Source organism: Physeter macrocephalus, chromosome 5, assembly GCF_002837175.3.
Source record: "Physeter macrocephalus isolate SW-GA chromosome 5, ASM283717v5, whole genome shotgun sequence".
NCBI classification, from domain to species: Eukaryota; Metazoa; Chordata; class Mammalia; order Artiodactyla; family Physeteridae; genus Physeter; species Physeter macrocephalus.
The window spans coordinates 12,168,040-12,189,317 of record NC_041218.1 but is presented as its reverse complement, the minus strand read 5'-3'; the positions used below and the strand labels follow the sequence as shown (position 1 = coordinate 12,189,317).

The following is a 21,278-nucleotide window of genomic DNA, read 5'->3' as shown; positions in this document are numbered from 1 at the left end:
TTGTGGCCGCTGACTAGCCATGTAAATTTGGACAATGATTTATGTAAAAGGAAAAGCAGAGCTGATCTCAGACAGCCGTTCCACCTCTGACATTGAGGATCTGGTATGGACCTCCTCCTTCATATACTGTATTTTTAATTTTCTCTAAGAGTCTGACCCCCTAATAGAGAGGTTGGATAACTGCCCTAGAATCATGCAACTCAGAGCTGGTAGAGCGAAGACCTGAGCCTAAGTTTGGTTATAAATTCCATGTTTTTCCATTAAGCATCTTCCAAGGGCAAGATTGAATTCAGGAGAAAGAATCCGGGCTACTGGGAAGCTACTCTTCCGCATTTCTAGCTTCTCTAACCACAGTAGTTTCCTGCTCCAATCATGGCGTATTCTGGGAGGCTTCGAGAAGGCAGGTCATCTGTGAGAGTGAAATAAAATAATCTGGTAGAAGCCAGTTCTTTTCTAGAATCCAAACTCCTGAGGGGGAAAGTCCCTGCTTAAAGATGCCTTTCTCAGTGTTCTCATGGCTGGCTTAACACCAACAGCATCTTCCATGAAGTGTCTACTTACATAACTAGAAATACATGCCAAGAGATTAAACTTGAAATAAGTCAGGTGCCACTGGAACATGAGCATAAGTGCACAGAGCATTCCTCATTTTCCTCCTGATAACACTCACTTTTCTTTCAAGAATGAAGTCAGACGTGATTGCTCTGAGAAGCATCCCTCTATTCGTCCCCTCCTGGCTGAGTCGGAGGGTCCCCTCCGTACTGCCACACCCCCTGCACACAACTCTCTGCGGGACCCTATTAGGATGCGCTGCCCACCAACCCACCTCTCTTCCTTTCTGCACCGTGAGTGATCTGATGGAAGAGACTGGATGTCATCTCTGAGTTCTCGGTGCCTAGCACAGTGCCGGATGCAGAATGAGTGTTCATTTGTACTGTGTGTGTGTGTGTGTGTGTGTTTAAGAGACAGGGGGCAGGGGTGGTGAGAGGAACCTGGCAAAGTGGAAGAGGAGAGGAAAGGAGGAGAGGGAAAGAGGGAAAACGGAGAAGAAAAGAGAGGAGAAAAAGGAGAGAGAAAGTTAAAAATACATGGATCCAGTGGAACCACCGTGAGACGGATCTGGTCCCACACTGCATTAATTACCTGGATCCCACAAGTTCCCCCCACAAGGCGAGCATGGATGGTGTTTTAGATCCTTGAGTACAAGCTTCAACTCACATACTGCATCCCATAGCTCTTAAAATATATGAGTACTCCCCTTTCTCCAGTGATGGTTACTCAGGTAAGTGGTTGCAGGCTTTTGGAGCAAGTCTGGGAAATCCCACTGGATATACTGGGTTGGCCCAAAAGTTCATTCGGGCTTTTCCAGAGGACGGTACAGAAAACCCCGAACGAACTTTCTGGCCAGCCCAAACCCTTGTCTCGGCATCACAGAGCCCTACTTCTGGGGCCTCAGATTCTTACATTTGATGATGCTGGGTCGGAGAGCCGGTTCCTATCTGAAGACGGAGCAAAGGGACCGTGATTTCTTTGGGGTTGCTGGTCTGAGCCTACTTCTCATTCATTCTTGATGTCTTTCAATTATGGGCGCCAAGCGGTCCTCTCTCTCGTTACCCTTACCTCTTGCCCCGTGAACACCATGTTCTAATTTGCTATACGCAAAGGTCCATGCAGTTCAGGCTCCTCCCGTTTGCCATGTCGACCTTGCTGACTAACAAGGCAAGTATGCATACTCTGCATCTGACAGTTCAGTGCTGCCACATGGCCTCTGCTACTCCGGTTACCTGTATCCCTTGGCCACTGGGATGCCCAGTTCTGTAACAGCATCTCCTAACCACAGCCTCAGCTGCTGTCCTCCTTAGCCCTGCATTTTTATCATCTTGCTAATAAGCAAAGGGTCCTCCAGGCCTCCCTCCCAAAGAACATGGTCAACTGTGGATTTTTCAGTCTTATATAAGAGCCCCATAATAGCACTTCCGCTTTTCGAAACTTCTGATCCCTTCCTTCCTTCAGAGTCTTGCAAGGCAAATTTTGGCATCTCTACTTAATATAATGAAGGCTGCCACTTTTTCCAAAATTCCACGAGTCGGCCAATAGCTTACATGAGACCCACTTCCCAGGACCCTTGCCAAGGGGTTAATCCTGCATGATGCCAGACTGTCTCCATATCAACAGACTCTCCCTGATTTAGCTTTACATTCCAACCACCCTCTGATTCACCTCCCTCTAGATCCACTCCCAAGCAGCCTCTCCCGGTGTGTCTTAGGCAGTTCCTGCAGCAGCTTTGATGTATGTTATCTCTTTTCTGTTAGCAGCCTTAGCACATTCGTGGCCTTGGGAACAATAGGAAATACATTAGGGAGAAAGGGTAGTAAAAATATTGTTTCACCAAGACAAGACTGTCTCAGCAACAACTGTTTGAGAATAATGACCAGGGGATAGAGGAACTATTCCTCATACAAACACATCTATCTGGTCAACAGAGGCAGGGAGAGTTGTGATAACACTTGAGGATTTTTAAATAGTTCACAAATATAAAGTATTAAGGCAACTATTGTTTTGTGTTAAATCCAAATAATGCATATACCCAGTCTAGAAATCCTAAGGCCAAGACAGCAGCCCACCACTAAAGAAACCTGAAGCATGTGGTTCACTAAAGGCAACAAAATGCCCCCAATCCAGCCCAGCTTCCTCATCAGATTAACTGAACCCCTCAAACTTACAGATGGACCTCCCCCGCAGAAAAGGTTTGTCCATATTGAGGAATAAATACTATTAACCTCAGTCTCAACTGCCCTATATACAATGTACAGAATTTAATTAAAAACCTTACGAAGGAGGGCTTCCCTGGTGGCGCAGTGGTTGAGAGTCCGCCTGCCGATGCAGGGGACACGGGTTCGTGCCCCGGTCCGGGAGGATCCCGCGTGCCGCGGAGCGGCTGGGCCCGTGAGCCACGGCCGCTGAGCCTGCGCGTCCGGAGCCTGTGCTCCGCAACGGGAGAGGCCACGGCAGTGAGAGGCCCGCGTACCGCAAAAAAAAACAAAAACAAAAAACTTATGAAGGACTTCCCTAGAGGCGCAGTGGTTAAGAATCCGCCTGCCAATGCAGGGGATATGGGTTCGATCCCTGGTCCGGGAAGATCCCACATGCCGCGGAGCAACTGAGCCCGTGCGCCACAACTACTGAGCCTGCGCGCCTAGAGCCTGTGCTTCGCAACAAGAGAAGCCACCGCAACTAGAGAAAGCCCGCGCACAGCAACAAAGACCCAATGCAGCCAAATAAATAAATAAAATTAAAATGGACAGGGGCACTGAATTTTAACATATGACTTTCTAATGTCTGTTGAACTGACCATAAGAATGCCCTCTTCATCAACCACCCTTGCCCTATTTTTTTTTTTTTTTTTTTTTTGTGGTATGCGGGCCTCCCTCTGCTACGGTCTCTCCCGTTGCGGAGCACAGGCTCCGGACGCGCAGGCGCAGCGGCCATGGCTCACGGGCCCAGCCGCTCCGCGGCATGTGGGATCCTCCCGGACCGGGGCGCGAACCCGGTTCCCCTGCATCGGCAGGCGGACGCGCAACCACTGCGCCACCAGGGAAGCCCACCTTGCCCTATTTTTAACTAGCTGTTAAAAATCAAAGAAATGTGGATTCTAACCTCAAAGAGTTCTCCACCTGTGAGAGAGAGCGGAAAAGCACAATTGATTCTAACACAGTGCCCCAAGAGCCCAGAAGAGAAATAGTGATTCTTGGGCCGCAGCCGAGCAGTGTTTTCTGACCCGCTAATGGATAAAGGAGACATGGTTGAGAGAAAAAAACGAGTTGGTCAAACCAATGGCAGAACCGACAACAGAATCTGGTTTTTCAAACTTCTTTTCCACCTCTCCATCCTCGGAAATTCTCCTGTCCAGATCAAAGTTGGATAAATTAAAAGTTGGAATCTCCAGGATCTGAAGTCAATCAGTATAGACTCCTCTAGCCCCTTATTAAATGTGTATCCATCAAGTCCCCATCAAATTTACAGACTTGTAATGGCAATAATTCTAGTAACTCCTTCATAACCGTCACTGTATGTTTACATTCCTCCCTTGAAAGGAACACATACTGTTAGAAAGTAACTATAGATTCAGTGTCACTTTTAAAAATTTGCATTTCATTGATCACAGTAGTATTCACAAACACTTGAAAGACAGCAAATAACACTTACATATGCGAGAAACGTTTTTATTCAGTCTACTTGCAATGTTGATGCAAGGAAATAGGAACAATTGATCTGATCCTTCGTCTACATAAAGTCAGTTAGTCTACATAGAGTCACTTGATGTAAGGTCATTTAACTGAAGGCAACACCCTTCCCACCCCAAGGAAGTAGCTTACACTGGAACATAATTGCCAGCAGGTAGGATGACATTGTTTGTAACATGCAGAGCTAGTTTTATATATATATATTATATATATATATATAATATATATATTTATATATATATAAATATATATATTATATATATTTATATATATATTTATATTTATATTCTAGGAATCGTTATCTTTGCATTTTATATTTAGGTCTATGAGCCATTTTGAACCTTGTGCAAGTGTAAGGTCAATGTCTAGATTCTTTTCTGTCTCTTCATATGACAATGATTTTTTTAAATTTTATATCGGAGTAGTTGATTAACAATGTTGTGTTAGTTTCAGGTGTAGCGCATAGTGATTCAGTTATACATATATCTATTCTTTTTCAAATTCTTTTCCCATTTAGGTTATTACAGAATGTGGAGCAGAGTTCCCTGTGCTGTACAGTAGGTCCTTGTTGGTTATCTATGTTAAACACAGCAGTGTGTACATGTCAATTCCAAACTCCCAATCTATCCCTCCCCACCCAGAGCTAATTTAAATATAGGTAGAATCAGTGGCAGGGTTTCCTGACACCTCCCCCATCTTCCCTTCATTTGTCTGACATTGCAGCCCCAGAGATACAGTGTCCTCCCAGTAAGCAACCATTAGAAATACAAGGTTCTGAATAGCCAGCACAAGAGCCCACTGTCGCACATGGAAATCCCAGCGGGAAATAAAAGTAGGTTTATTCCTATCAGCTGAGAGGACTAGAGAGCAAGAAATCAAGGGTATGGAAGTTCTGATGAAGGAAGATAAAGGAATCAAATCATTTTCACATAAAAGTCAGGCCTGGGTCCTAGCATGACCAGTGGTACCAAGAACATCCTGCATATATGGGATTTTAGGAGTTAGGTGAAGTGCAAAACTTTCTAAGCCCAAGCTGGAAAATCTGAGTGTTGCCTATGGAACACCATGTTCGTATCAATCTAGTTTCACCAAATCTTTCAGCTTTAAATTTCCTGATGTAAAGAGGGTCCTTGCAACCATGCCTGAGGAATAGAGAAGAAAAGTGATAGTGACCCAGTAGTCTGCCGATAAATAATTAATCACTGGCTCCCCAGCTGTAGCATTTGCTGACCTACAGCATCCACCAGTTTCCATGGTGTCAGTTTCACTCTCATCATGTCTAGTTTCAAGCTACCAACATGACATCACTGAGCTTGGAGATGGGAAGAGATTCTCACCATTATACAGTATTTTTTTTTTTTGATTTTTTAAAAAAAATCTTTATTGGAGTATAACTGCTTCACAATGGTGTGTTAGTTTCTGCTTTATAACAAAGTGAATCAGTCATACATATACCTATGTTCCCATATCTCTTCCCTCTTGCGTCTCCCTCCCTCCCACCCTCCCTATCCCACCCCTCTCGGGGGTCACAGAGCACCGAGCTGATCTCCCTGTGCTATGGGGCAGCTTCCCCCACTACTATATACAGTATTTCTACGATACTGACACAAGTGACACAACTTCGGTGGAATAGACCAAAGTAAAATGCAGTAAAATAATTAGGAGTTTTGAGTTTTGGTTACCTTTGTTTTTAACAATCTATTTGATTGTAAGTGTCTATTATTTAATTTTTAGTAATGACTATGTTTAATTCCTGAAAATTTAACGATCCATTTTCAGGAGGGCTCCAGGCCATCAGTGTAGTATTCTGCCTCGGGGTTTTCCCTTAGATCCTGTTCTGCATTCAACCCAGCATCTTTGTCATTCTCCTTCCCTTGAGTTAGACAAGCATCAAATGCTATGGAAGGAAACCTCATGGAATTGCCCTTTAAAAGAACTAGTCTTAAGCTCTCTATGAACTTACTTAGGTCATTTTCAAAATTTAAGGCAATGAAATTCCAGCACTGACCATAAATAATACCTTTGTGAATACAGTAGAGTTGCCCTAGCATGCAAAGATTTCCACGTCAGTACCCTCCGTACCCGCTATAAAAATTGTCATCTTGGGGCTTCCCTGGTGGCGCAGTGGTTGCGCGTCCGCCTGCCGATGCAGGGGAACCGGGTTCGCGCCCCGGTCTGGGAGGATCCCACATGCCGCGGAGCGGCTGGGCCCGTGAGCCATGGCCGCTGAGCCTGCGCGTCCGGGGCCTGTGCTCCGCAACGGGAGGGGCCACAGCAGAGAGAGGCCCGCGTACCACAAAAAAAAAAAAAAAAAAAAATTGTCATCTTGTGATTTCAGTGAGTGGAGCATCTTTCAGAGGACACTTGCAAACCCCCAAGAGACCTGGATTTGATTAGTGAAGATACCCATGACCACTCTCCAGAGAGCATTCATTATTAAGTCCATCTCCCAGGGTTTGCACTGCCTACACAATGTGCCATTTTTATCTCTAGGTTACTTTATATATTTAAGTTGTCTCTCTCTGGAATTCACTTTTCCCATTCTCGGCCTGTGAAGTTGCTCTATACTTCAAAGCTTGAATCAAATGACACCACGTTTGAGAAGACTCAATTTAACCAACTCCCTACCTGTATTCCCAGAGTGCTTTGCATATCCTAGTAACTAACACATAGTTTAGTCTTCCCACACTAAATTCTCAGCCCTTCAAGTTAGGCATCATGCCTTCTCTACCTTTGTATCTCCTGTACCAACAACAGAGATGTTCAGTAAACGCCAGCTGTCTTTAGCAATGAGGTTTGTAGATGAATTTGGAATATGAGTGGACACTGTAAACGAAAACACGGAAGGCCATCTTAGTTGACAGTCACTGATGTGTAGTAACCAAAGCACAGGAAGAAGTTAGCCCACTGCACCTCTATCCCGGTTAGTTGTCTAAACTAGCACTAGTTGTTAAGACCCACATAACAACAGGAACAAGAGGAAGCAACGTGGACAGTGAGAGGTCTAGAAAGGTTCGGTGGCAACATTTCACTAGGAAATCTGAATATTCTGTAGGGGAATGTCTAGCTACCTTCACTTATTCGCTGGTCTGCCTGTGTGAACCAACATTGCGCAGTGCGTGAATGTTCGAGGGAGTCACAGTGAGGCTGGATATAAGGGCTTCATCCTAAACATCAGCACACAGCAGCGAAGAGAGGGACCTCCTCGCGGCTGTGAGGGCTCCATCTCTAGACTGGGTTCCAGCAGAGCCTCTGAGTGTGCTGCCGCGGGGGTGCCTGAGCTCAGGGGAGGTCGGCCTGGATGACCTGCGCGCTCTCCTGCAATTCCACGAGGCAGTGCTTTAGTTACATCATGACTCTAAACCTAGCGAGACTTTCGTACAGACACTCTTGTCTGAGAACTGGGATCCCCATATTCCTTCCAGCAAGCTGGAAAAGTAAGCTCAAATTGCTTTCCAGGCTATGTCTACGCAGTTGCTTCATCTGACACTGTGTACACCGAGGGTCCCTGTCACATCCAGACAAATGTGTGGAACCAAAATATCTCCAGGTCATGTCCACGCAGGATTCTAACAGCAAGTAGGAAGCTGGACCATTAGGCTAAAGTCACTCAAGAAGTCTAAAGTCAAACTGGGATGAAAATCTTGCGGATCTAAGTCCTGGTTACGGTCTCCAGAAATAGGACCTGCGATAAAAGTCTTTAAGAAAGGATGGCTCCGATAACAGCAAGTACACCCTCAAATTTCCCCTTCCAGTGCCCTTCACATCGTTGAGACTGGGACAAGGGCTTTTTGTACAATTCCCTGATTGGAAATCCCACCAGCTAATTGTCTAGATCAGCACTTCTCAAATATTACTGTGCATTGTGAATCACCCTGGGGTCCTGTTAAAAATGCAGATTCGGATTCAGCAGGTCTGGGATGGGGGCCCAGATTCTGCATTTCCCAAAAGCTCCCAGGAGATGCCAGTGTGGTTCCAGGGATCACACTCTGAGTAGCAAGGGACCACAGGCAAGGTTTTTAAGAATGCCACGCCTGTGAGATGCTATGACAGGGCAGTCACTGTGGAGGAATAAAGCATGTGATACCTTCTCCAAATCTGGCCAGAGACCCCACTCCTACAGGAACACTGTGAAAAACAGGCAAGAGACTGCTGTAGGCTGTTGGTTATTTTTAAATTGTTAGGCGGAAATGTGCAGAGATGAGAGTCACAGAATAGAGTCTCTCAGGAGGAAATTCTGAGTGGATTTGTGTGCTGATTGAGAAGGGAAAAGCTGAAGGAAAGTGTTTGCATATCAGAAGGAGATAACTGCCTCCCATTTCATTTTTCAGTTTTTCACAAAGTTTGCAAGGAGGGTAAGTAATTAGTCCCTAGAGATTTAGAGGAAAGAAAGTTCTCAGGATGAAAAAAATGTTTTCCCAGCTGGCCTTTACTGCAGAATCAAAAGTATCTGCCCACTTTTTTGGAGAGGCCCACAAATGGCAATGTGTCCCGTGGTAGTTATTTTTTTTTAAAAAAAAAAAAGCTTAATTGGAGACCAAGCTTCCAGGCAATAAGAGGAGACTCAGGCCTCCAGGCCACACACCCTGGGAGGCTTGCCCCTCCCAGCACCCCCTTTCTTCACAGGCTTGGGTCTGTGGGGTGGTCCCCACACACTGGGACTGTTCCCACTGCAAACGAGGACCAGGGCCTCTCCAGACACCCTGTAGGCGGAGCTAGCTCCAGAAGTCAGAGGAAGTTTGCACGTACTCTTTGTCCTGTTTTGCTAATCCCAGCCCAGTCCAGATTCAATCTGGTGTAAGAAATCAGACACCAGAGCTAGGCCCACTCACACCCTCCTTCCATGACTTCCTAAACCATTCCCAGATTGCCAAGGAATGCCTTCCCTCATCCGCCCACAGCCCATTACCCACAAGACCCGTCCTGCTCCATTTCCTCCTCACCAGCCTTCTATCACCTCTGCCTTACCCCGCAGGGCTGCTGGCAATCTCCCGGCCAGGCGGCTTCCAGGAAACCCAACCTCAGAGGGCCCTCCCTCTGGCCACGGATCTAAGGTTCTGTGGGAGAAGAGGCGTGCTAGCCCTTGAGAAGACGACGGTAGCGAGTCTGGGGTCAATGATCCAGCTTTCCCCTCTTCCCTGAGTGCATAGGAAGGATTTTTTAAAAAAGAATAAATTGCATGCCCTTCTTCCTAGGCATGGGGCCCTCATGACCTTGCTGTATACGGGGATTGAGAAAGTGGGCCCCAGAGAGTCGTTTCCCTTTAAAGGTAAGAGGTCTGGGGGCCAGGAGGGGGTAGTGGGCAGCCTGGGTGCAAGTGGTGCTTCTACTCCAGGAGCAATCCCTCATGGGGGGTCCCAACAAAAGGCACATCGTTATTTCTGTTTTGAGGACGCCAGGCTTCTCTGCTCTTCTCCGAGAATCTCCCACTTTCAGAATCCCATCCTAGACTCTGAAGCCAGTTCCCATCCTAGACTCTGGGGGGGGAAAGCACACGCACCCCAAAAATTTGCACACAAAGAAACGTAAAGGAATGTGAACAAAACCATAGAGCAGGACCCGGGGGGAGAGATTTTAATAGCACATTTCATAATAATAGCTACATTTACTGAGTTCTTAGGACATACCAGACCCTGTGCTAAGAGCTTCATTGGGATTATCTCTTTTAATTGACACCATCACACTGTTTTCACCCCCAGCTTCCTTGAAATCATCCTGTCCTGAACTAGCGCAGGCTCACAGACACTTGCCTTTGAGACATTCAGACAATGTGAGCTCACCAGCTCCCTGCAGAGAGTGAACAGAGACTTCCGTGGGGGTGAGGGAGAAGAGACTAGAAAGAAGGAGACTGAGGAGCTCCAGCCTGGGCACCTCGGTGCCACCTGCAGCGGATGGTCCTCACTCCTTGTTCTCACCTGTGGGTGGCTGGGTCTCTGAGGAGGACCCTTTCGGACAGATCCTCAATGACCTCTGACCTTCTCATTCGGGAAGGTGAAGATGAAGAGGTTGAGGAATGGGGCCACCACCTCGTTGAGCTGCGCGGAGCGGCCCTGGCCTGGCCTCAGGTAGATAAAGATGGAGCTGCCGAAGCCCAGGACCACCACCGTGAGGCGGGAGGCGCAGGTGGAAAGGCCTCTGGTGGCCGGAGGAGGAGGGGACACGCAGCACTGCAGCCGCAATGAGGCACGAGGAGCAGCAGGGCGGCCAGCACGAAGCACAAGGAAAGGACAGGGAGATGTCCACGAGCTCGACATGCTGGGTGTCGGAGCAGGACGGCCCGAGCGGCGGGGCAGAGTCGCAGAAGTAGTGGTCAACGACGTTGCGGCTGCAGAACCAGAGCCGGGTCTTCTGCAGGGTCAGGGCGATGATGGAGAGGAACCCAACCACCCAGCAGACGGCCACCAGCTTCACACAGACTGGCCCGTTCGTGACAGTCGCGTGCTGCAGAGGATGGCAGATAGCCACGTAGCCATCGAAGGCCACGGCTCTGAGGGTCAGGAAGTTGGTGGAGCCCAGGGAGAAGCAGAAGAAAGACTGGGTCAGGCGTTCAGCCAGGGACATGGTCCTGTGAGTGGACAGCAGGTCGGCCAGCATCCTAGGGACCACAGTGGAGGTGACCAGCACCTCCACGAGCAGTACCTGGGTGAGTGGGGGCAGGAGTCTAGGCAGGTGAGGGTGACAACGGCCAGGTTCCCCAGCACCGTCAGCACATATATCAATAGGATGAAAGCAAACAGGAGGGTCTGGAACTCATGCAGATGAGAAAATGCCAGGAGCACAAACTCCCTGACGACACTGAAGTTACTCACTGCACTTGACGCCCATTCTCTGTACCATGTGTGAGAAGCCAGGAAGTCTTAGTGGGAAATCACCACCAGCCGCTCTCTTGACCTTGCTCCCTGATGGCTGGCCTGGCTTCCCAAGCAGACTGGCCCGTATGCATGGTGAAATTCAACGTCCAAGAGACACATTCCCAAAGGGCAGAAGTTCCCAAGGCGCAAGGAACTGACTGGTTCTGCTGGACAGATTTAGGAACTGGCTACTCCCACATCACCATCACTCCTAAACTCTTACACTTCTGTCTTCTACTCATTCGTTATTTCATTCAACACATTTGTTAAGCTCCGTCTCTGTGTCAGACTTCTGGCTGGGTCTGGTAAACCCTTCCTAACTGCCAAATGCAATAGTCTTTCAATCAGAATAACACCTGCCATCAGCAGAGTTCTTTCCATGTCTCAGGATCTGGTACCTTATACATTACTTCTTTCCATCCTTTGTGCTCAGTCCTCGTCCTCCTTGCCTTCTCTGTGACATTTCACGCTGTGAATCACACATTTTTGAAATAGCTTCCACCCCTGACTGTAGAGACACTCCACTCTTAATTGTCCAATAACTCTTGAGGGATTTTTTGGCTGGCTCCTTCTCTAGCTCCTTGTCTTTCTGCTGTTTTCTAAATACGAATGTCCCCGCATCTCTCTTCTCATCCTTCTTTTCTCTCTCTAGTCTCCTTCAGAAAACTCACCTTCTCCCTTAACGAGAGCAATCTTGAAAATGTAAAAGAGACTCTGCCTTTTTGTTCTCAGCCCACATCTCACACTACCACATACTCAACATGTGTAAAATACACACACATAATCCTCTCCTCCCCCAAAGCCAATATCATGTCCATGGCCTCCCAAACCCCCAGTTATCCAGGCTTGAAACCTGGGAGGTATTTCTTTTTTTTGTTGTTGTTTTGTTTTGTTTGTCTAAATTTATTTATTTTATTTATTTTTGGCTGTGTTGGGTCTTCGTTGCTGCGCACGGGCTCTCTCTAGTTGTGGCGAGCGGGGGCTACTCTTCGGTGCAGTGCGCAAGCATCTCATTGCAGTGGCTTCTCTTGTGGAGCACGGGCTCTACGTGCGCGGGCTTCAGTAGTTGTGGCGCACGGGCTTAGCGCTCCGCAAACTCACCTTCTCCCTTAACGAGAGCAATCTTGAAAATGTAAAAGAGACTCTGCTTTTTTGTTCTCAGCCCATATCTCACACTACCACATACTCAACATGTGTAAAATATACACACATAATCCTCTCCTCCCCCAAAGTCAATATCATGTTCATAGCCTCCCAAACCCCCAGTTATCCAGGCTTGAAACCTAGGAGGTATTTCTTTTTGTTGTTGTTGTTTTGTTTTGTTTGTCTAAATTAAATAAATAAATTTATTCTTGGCTGTGTTGGGTCTTCATTGCTGCGCACGGGCTCTCTCTAGTTGTGGCAAGCGGGGGCTACTCTTCGTTGCAGTACGCAAGCATCTCATTGCAGTGGCTTCTCTTGTGGAGCACGGGCTCTAGGCGCGAGGGCTTCAGTAGTTGTGGCGCATGGGCTTAGTTGCTCCGCGGCATGTGGGATCTTCCTGGGCCAGGAGTTGAACCCGTGTTCCCTGCATTGACAGACGGATTCTTAACCACTGTGCCACCAGGGAAGTCCCTGGGAGGTATTTCTGAGTTCTCCTCCTTTCTTCTAAACCACTTGAATTGTTATCCTTAGAAATACATTTTTTTCTCATCCTGTCCCCTTTCTTTTTTCATAGCCACCAACTAGGTTCAAGGATTCACTTCCTCTTAATCATCACAACAGCATTCTTAATGGCTTTCTTATTTGTACATTTCTGTATTTGTACATTTCTGTATTGGATCCAACCTATCTATATACTGCTGTTATATTTATTTTTCTAAAGTATTATGTCCATAGGCTGGTTTTTTTTTTTTAAATAATCTGAGGCAATGTTATTTCATTTATACATTACTTTCAACATCATCTACCTTCATACAGAAAAAGACTACAAGGACACATTTTAAAATATTAACAATGAGGGGATATGGGGAAATAGGTATACACAGAGCTGATTCACTTTGTTATACAGCAGAAACTAACACACCATTGTAAAGCAATTACACTCCAATAAAGATGTTAAAAAAAACAAAAAAATATTAACAATGGCTATCTCTAGGTGTGGATTATAGGCATTTAAATGTTTTCATTTGTATATATATCTTGTTTTTCAAATTCTTTTTATTTGAACACATATTATTTCAGTATCAGAAAAAAAATGTTTTTAAACAACATCTATTCCCTCCCTTGTCTCTAAATCAAGCACAAACTCTCCCTGGTAATCCCAGCTTTCTACAGTTCTACCCATCTACCCCTCCAGCCTAACATTCACCTCCTTCTTACTGCATGATTGTGCTTCCACCAAGCTGGACCACTCGCTATTCTCCAAATATTAAGTCCACCCTCTGCTTGCACACCCTTTCCTTACTCTTCCCTATGCTCAGAATACCCTGTCCTGCCTCTCTGCCTGGCAGATTCTTACCCACACTTCAAATGTCTCTCCTTTATGAAGCTTCATCCTCTATCCAGATGTGAACTTCTGCTGCCTGGAATTCTCAACGAGGGAAGTTAGCATGTTCCTCCTTGCATGATAATTTTTCTTGTGCCAGCCTCATCCCAAACACTAGATCCCTCATTTCTCAGTGGCAGGCCTCTCTTTTCATCTTTATAGCCCTCACAACACCCTGCTGCAACAGGTCTTACAAAGTGTAAGGACTTCGTAAATTTTGGTTAAAAAAATGAATGAGTACATCTGTTGGGTTTTCATTCCTAGTCCTGAGAAGTCTTGCCAAATGGAAACTCACGTTTTCTTCCATGATTATTTGAACGTGTGCATTACAGACTTTAACAGCTGCTAAGGGGGCAAGCACGGCCTGACAATTTCTTATCAGAAAGATACGATGAGACCAGATGTGTTTCAGAATCCAATCCCAGAAGGGTCTGGGTACACCCCGTAATCAAATACACTACTATTTCTGCAGCAAAATACACGTATATGCACACTAAATGGAATAAATAAAGGCAATAAATGGCCTCACAGTAAGTTCAGATCAGGTTTAACTACCTAGTTAGTTTGACCCAAAATTAGAAAAGAACTTTCAGTTGTCAAAGCATTTTTGATTACAGCATTGTGGATCAGGGGCTGTGAATGGTTAGACCTCATTCACTGAGTGCCCACCATGTACTGGTTCCTACACCGCAAAACGACTGTGAAAGTTGCCATCTCCATATCACAGGTGATAAAAACCGAGACTCAAGATGTTTAAGGATCTCCATCCCAAGTCATATAGTTAATAAATGTACAGCTGGGATTTGAACCCAGAGTCTTCTAACTCCAAGACCTACTCATTTACAGTCAGTAAAATGCCAAACGTGAAATCTTCCCAATTTTCAAACAGTGCCATACCGACCTCTGAACACAGGATTCAAAGTCTATCGCTTAGGTCTGCAAACAGGGAGAGTATTTAATAAATGGTAAATAAAGGAATGTACTGAAGAATAAATTCCCATGATCGGCTGGTGACCATCAGTGATGAGTAAGAGACAGTGATGGAGAGGAAACAGGGAGGGTGTCCCTTTCCTCAAAGAAAGGATCTAACCTGGGTCTCAGCCATTACTGTGGAACCAGTCAGAGGTCCAGCCCTGAGTGCTCCATCACTGTTCATCTCCATCACTGTTCACCGCTGTTCATCCACTTACCACTCCTCCGATTGTGACATCACCCTACCCGGCCCCATACTGATGTGTGTCACATTCTGTGGGTGTTATAAATGCATGAGCAATAATGAGGAATTCAACGCATGGGCACGTTTTATGTTTCATTCACCATCACTGCCACCCAGGAAGCAATATCTTTCTTACCCGATAGGTTGCCATGACATCGCATCCGGAGGTTCAACGTTGTAAAACATTTGAAGTCCTGAAATCAGAGGTGAAAGAGTTAATTCAGGGGTGACCCTGGAGTCAGGAATACTCCATTCGGTGCAGCAGGCTTCACTCCACCTCACGCTAGCCAGCACCCTTTTCAAACTGACCTCCTATTATACCCTCACCCCAACCCATCTTGCCTTCCTCCTGCCAACCTCTCTCCTGTCTTCTGGACTTTACACCCTTAGACTTTCCCCTCTCTGTTTACGGTCTCGCCTCCCCTCTCAGCGTTGATGACTGGTGCCCCCTCTTTGTCCACGATGCATGCCTGTCCCTTCATGTACCAAAATGTTCATTGCAGCTCTATTGACAATAGCCAGGACATGGAAGCAACCTAAGTGTCCATCGACAGATGAACGGATAAAGAAGATGTGGCACATATATACAATGAGAAGGAGAAAAACAAATACCGTATGCTAACACATATATATGGAATCTAAGAAATAAAAATGTCATGAAGAGACTAGGGGTAGGACGGGAATAAAACACAGACCTACTAGAGCATGGACTTGAGGATATGGGGTGGGGGAAGGGTAAGCTGGGAAGAAGTGAGAGAGTGGCATGGACACATTTTCAGGCCTGGAATAGACAGAAGTGATTTTACTGAAAACGTGTCAATAAACAGTGATAATAGTAGCCCACCACGGCACAAAGTAGAAACAAAGTCCAGGGGAGACCTTCAAGATGGCTGGGACGAAGTGAGAGAGTGGCATGGACATATATACACTACCAAATGTAAAATAGATAGCTAGTGGGAAGCAGCCGCATAGCACAGGGAGATCAGCTCGGTGCTTTGTGACCACCTAGAGGGGTGGGATAGGGAGGGTGGGAGGGAGACGCAAGAGTAGCACAGGGAGATCAGGTCAGTGCTTTGTGACCACCTAGAGGGGTGGGATAGGGAGGGTGGGAGGGAGACGCAAGAGGGAAGAGATATGGGAACATATGTATATGTATAACTGATTCACTTTGTTGTAAAGCAGAAACTAACACACCATTGTAAAACAGTTATACTCCAATAAAGATGTTAAAAAAAAAAAAAAAAAGACTGAGCCACGGCCCCCCCAGACTCCAACTCAGCAAACTGGAGCCCACAGCTCAGGACAAGCCCCCTGGAGTATGTTTTAGGACCCACTGTACTTGTTGAGTAATTTTTTTTTTTTTTTTTTAACATTCAGGGAATGCTTTATTTAAATCACCAAAAATAAGGTTTTCTAGGAAAGGAACTGTAACAAGCAAATGTACAGCTGCAAATTTTCTTTTGCCATCAATATCAACTCCCTCTAAAATATTCTGGGACTACTTTTCGGTTTCCAAGCAAAACTAATGTTTTATTGCTCAGCCTCATCACAAGAATGAAAACGGTTTGCAAAACAATTCTGTTTAATGCTAACAAATAACTAAAAAATGTGGTTATCGCTAACAAGTAACTCCGTCTACTGAAACAGCCCAACCTACACACACTTTGGTGAACATTTCCCTGTGAACACAACTGCTCTTTTCCTGCCGTCACAGATGACAGGTACCCAGGTACCGTGGCAAGGCTCAGATGCTGGAGGCCGTTCGGGCACCCAGGAAGTAATCCTTAACAGAAGTAACTACGGTAGGTAAGCAGCTCAAACAAATGGGCCCGCCTCTGCCACATCCGCCCCAAGGGGGTTGTCGCATTGGCTCTGCCCGTCAGGAAGGCCCACCAACTCCCTAGTTCTTTACTGGGAACCGAGAGCGCAAAGCTAGATAGACAAGCTGTTCTTCCAGAACCATCAAAGCCTTAATAAATCGCCCTGGGGTTCTTCGTGCTGCCGTGAGCCTCACGGGCAACAACATAGGCAGACGCCGGGAAAAAGACATCATGGTATTCTGCTAAAAACCTCAGAAAGAGATCAAAGTGCTTCAGTAAAGCCTTCAGATTCTTCTCAGAAAAGGACCTCTTTCCAAGGATTTCTGGAAGTTTCACGAACAATTGCAGCAAGTGTTGTGCCCCATAAATGTAAGAGGGTGGAGGTGGCTGGTCACCTGGGGGGTAACTGTCGGGTACAAGTTTCCAGGAGAGGACCTCACTTATTTCATTAGCTCTTCTGCCTTCAAAGCCAGCAAACACCGCACTCCCTTCCTTGCTCGGGGTCAGAGGAACAGGAGAGGACGATCTGCTGCGAACAGGTGTCTTCTCTTCCAGGTGCAGGAACAGCTTGGGCACGCTGGCAGACGTGTCCTGCTGCCGGCGCTCGGGCTGAGGCGAGGCGCTGCTCTCAGCCCGTCGCGATTGGCAAAGGGGCGTGTGGACCACCTCCGAGACTGCAAGGCTTCCGGCTCGGCTTTGCGCCTTTTGGGGGTGGCCGGTTCGCCCGTGGTTCGCTGACTCTCTGTGGACTGTGGTGTGGATGGATTCAACAAAGGTGGGCTCGGAGAGAGCTCCTCCTGGTTCCTATTAGCGTTTGTGGTACTTTCCTTAATCGGAAGAAAAAATTTGGACGAAGTCACCTTTTTATACTGAACTTGTTCATATGGATAGAGCAAAACCAGTGGGAGAGTGTAATCAAAGGTTATTCTTTTTTGTTTTGTTTTGTTTTTCTAAATATATATTTTTTAAATTAATTAATTTATTTTATTTATTGATTTCTGGCTGTGTTGGGTCTTTGTTGCTGCGCGCGGGCTTTCTCTAGTTGCCGCGAGCAGGGGCTACTCTTCGTTGCGGCGCGCGGGCTTCTCATTGCGGTGGCTTCTCTTGTTGCAGAGCACGGGCTCAGTAGTTGTGGCGCACGGGCTTAACTGCTCCACAGCATGTGGGATCTTCCCGGACCAGGGCTCGAACCAGTGTCCCCTGCATTGGCAGGCGGATTCTTAACCACTGCACCACCAGGAAAGCCCCTCAAAGGTTATTCTTAATCCACCCACAATCTCGTTACAGAGGTCAACGTTCTTTTCTGCTGGGATATACTACACATTCATGTTGGCGTGTGGCATAGCGTGATGGTGACGAGGCCTCTCATTGGCCGAAAAGGCTGCACTGAGAGCAAAATGCTTCACGTATGATTCCAAAATAGTTATGATGTTGGTCTGGCGTGGAAGTTTCACTAACCGTTTCCTCCTGTTGATATAGTAACAATTGTCCTCAAGCTGCTTCTTCAGAACTTCAGGGATTTCTATAGTTGTTGTTCTTTCTTCCATTTCCTTTTTTGCGTGCAGCTCTGGTTCTTCCTTCACTTCAGTCTTTTCTTCAATATCAGTTTCTTCACTTATTTCGTCATCCTTTTCTTCACTACTGTCATCAGAGGAACTGCTGACTGAGTTTTCAACATTTTCATCGTTTTCTTCAGCAGGGAGGCTTCTTAAGACAGAGTCCACACCAGGCAACCTGCAGCGCTTCCTCTTTCTTCCTGTGCTTCTCAGGCGAGCTACGGCTTTCCTTGCCAATTTACGCTGTAATCTCCGATTTTCATCGGTGTTACGAAGGACATGATCTTCAGCTGCCCATCTATCCCAGCTTCTGTTCCAACCATTAAAATGGATCAGATATTCTGGGATCTTTCTACCTTTTTTCGTCTTTCCCAGCAATAACATCGACAATCTCGGCATCCATCCAGCACTCGCGCCTTGGTGGGGTCAGGCTCGAAGCACGGCACTTCCTCCCCTGAGTGGAATTTAAACTTCATGCCCTCGCTCCCACTTATTTGCTCATCGTGGTGGAGGGCGAGGCTCTGGGGTGGACGGAGCGTGCGAGGTGGGGGACTTGTTGAGTAATTTTACATTCCAAGTTTTTGTTTACGATACTGCCAAATTAACATAGGTGAGGTTTAAGTTGAATGGAGAATCAACTTTTCTCTGCATCGGAGTCTTCTGCAGACCAGAGTTTCCTCGGTGTAGGCTCTGTGGAAGCCCTCGCTACAGAACAAAACCTCTCTCAGGCCCAGGAGTCCTGCATCCCTGTGACCCAGGCAAACGCAACTTCAGTCAGGAGGTAACGAGGTGCCCCATCAAGCCAGGCTAGGTGTCGCCTTAGACATTACAAAGCAGGCTGGTCAAGGCCGTGGTTGGCCATTTAGTGTGTGCTTTGGCCCAGGCCACACATTGTCTATACTCAACAGTCTGGGGTCCCTGATGTGTCCTCAGTTTCCCTTACTCAGTCCTGGTGAGCGCCGTCACTGGTAAGAGATCCTGTTCATCGTATTCAAATCATTCATGCTGTAGGTTTTATAGGTCAGATTTCTGTTAAAATGTCAAATAGCAAGTATAATAAGCTGTTGTCTCCATATAATAATCCTCTAGAGACTTGGAAGCCATCTGAAAGACCCCTCCTTGTTACACATCTTTCTCTCTCCACATCAATCTTCTCAGTTCTCCTGGCTGAGTTACTCCTATGCATTTTGGCTTCTCTTCCTACCCCAGAAAATAATTCTTAAAAAAAAAAAAAAAGCATAACTGGGAATGCAGACAGGGGTGACAGTACCACCACCACGGTTTTTTGTAGCGATGATTCTGATCATCAGTGTCTTGGGACGTGTCAAGCTTCTCAAGAGAATGAAAAAGTGGGGATGAAGAATGGGACCGAGGGATGGACAGAGTATGTACCTGAATATTCCCTTATGGTTCCCAGGCCTTTGCAAGGGGCGGTGACAGAGGGAGGACACAGAGGGAAACAGCAAACTGGGGCAAGCAGACCAGCCGGCAGCAAGGACTGGAGCGAAGAATGATGCAAGAGGACGACGTGTCAGGCAGCGAAAGGTCTACGAAGGCTCGAAGAGAGGACAGAGACGCATCAGGAAGGGATCTAGGCTGAGCGTCCCCTGAACCCAGGTCTCTAAGGAAGGGGCAGAAGGGGGTGGGATGGCACAGAAGACCTTTAGCTCCCCCGCAAGAGGGAGGGCAAGACGAGACCGATGCAGGGAATGGAGTCTTGTCGCCGTGAGCTTCACTGCTGCACCCCAAATCAGCAACAGCACAGGGGACAAGAGGACAAAGACAACTCGGATCATTCATTATCCACCCTTCGCTCATTCATTCAGGAAAATATGACCGACAGCGCTCCAGACCACCAGTGCTCTAGGGATACAGCGAGGAAAAAAACAGACCCAGAACTTACAGGCAAATTGGGAAAACAGACAATAGAGACGTTTCAAATGACAAACTATGACCAGGTGCTATGAAGGCAATGAAAGGGGCACGACAGAGACTGGGGGGAAGGCAGGGGACTCACCCATGTAAGGTCCCATCCTGCCGCCCAAGTCCAGATGCAGGACTCGGCCATGGCAGTCGCACCCGGCGGACAACAGCGCAAGTGCAACAGGTTGAAAGGAGCAAAGAGGTCCCTCTCACACCTCCTGCGGGTGCAGTTCCCAAACCCAGGACCTGTGGGGCAGACCAGAGTCAACAGAATCAACACAACACCAGGCTGGAGACACCTCACCCTGCTCGGGCCCCTTTCTCTGTCCTCCCTTCCTCCTGCTATCCAGGCACTCCTGGGTAGAAGATCTGAACCCGAAATGCACTGGGAAAAGTGGAAGCGCCCAGCTCTCCTTAGTGCTGACGCTGTGCTCCAGCAGGCTTGAATACAGCACGACAGCAGTTCTGAAGGAGCAGCTGCTTCCCCTGGGGACTTGGGAACATCCTAGCATCACCCTCAGTTTGGGAGATGTGAGCTCCAGGGTGCAGGCAGGCAACTGCGAGGCCATGGGGGCCTCCCGGGGAGCTGTGGCCGCTCTCTCTCCCTCTCCTGTCCCCTCTGGGCACGGGGCTCAGCGCGGCCCAACAGCCCTGCGATCTGGGCTCTGGGGTGAGGCAGAGAGGGAGGAGGGGCAAAGCATTGGGCACCAGTTGCTTTAGACACAGACAACTCAGGAGCAAAGACAATGAGCTAAGAAATCTCTTCATCTCTGGTCAACCCAGAGGGAAAAAGTGGATCCGACTGTCTTCTTTTCTTATAAACTGGGAATGAGAGAGATGCTGGAGTACTAAAAACATCTCCTTTAGAAAAACAGGAATCACCAGGACCTGAGCATCAAGATATCGGGGGAGGTTTACTCTCCTGCCCAAGAATGATCTTCAGAGCATCTTCTCCCAGGGCTTCAGTTTGCCCACTTAAGCAGGGGACATGAGTCCTAAATGCACATGTCTGAGTTGGTACTGGGAGGAGAGGAATCCATGGATGAAGGGATCATGGTCAAGGTTAGCAGAGAAAAGATATCAACTGAAACCAAAGTGAGAAATTGAGGACCTGCTTATTACAATTATGAAATAGTAATTA

The 21,278-nt window shown here is 47.1% G+C and overlaps 1 protein-coding gene and 1 pseudogene across 1 annotated transcript in view; both read right to left on the bottom strand.

Moving 5' to 3' along the window:
* The window catches only part of KEL (Kell metallo-endopeptidase (Kell blood group)), a 91,862-nt gene extending 76,793 nt beyond the window's left edge, over nucleotides 1-15,069 (bottom strand). Inside the window, exon 1 of the mRNA XM_028489465.1 lies at nucleotides 14,975-15,069. Coding sequence (XP_028345266.1) covers nucleotides 14,975-15,024 — 50 coding nt within the window. The 5' untranslated portion in view covers nucleotides 15,025-15,069. The remainder of the gene's footprint in view (nucleotides 1-14,974) is intronic.
* A 1,739-nt stretch (nucleotides 15,070-16,808) lies between these two features.
* Nucleotides 16,809-20,706, bottom strand: LOC102986845 (male-specific lethal 3 homolog; annotated as a pseudogene).
* Nucleotides 20,707-21,278: the final 572 nt, after the last annotated feature.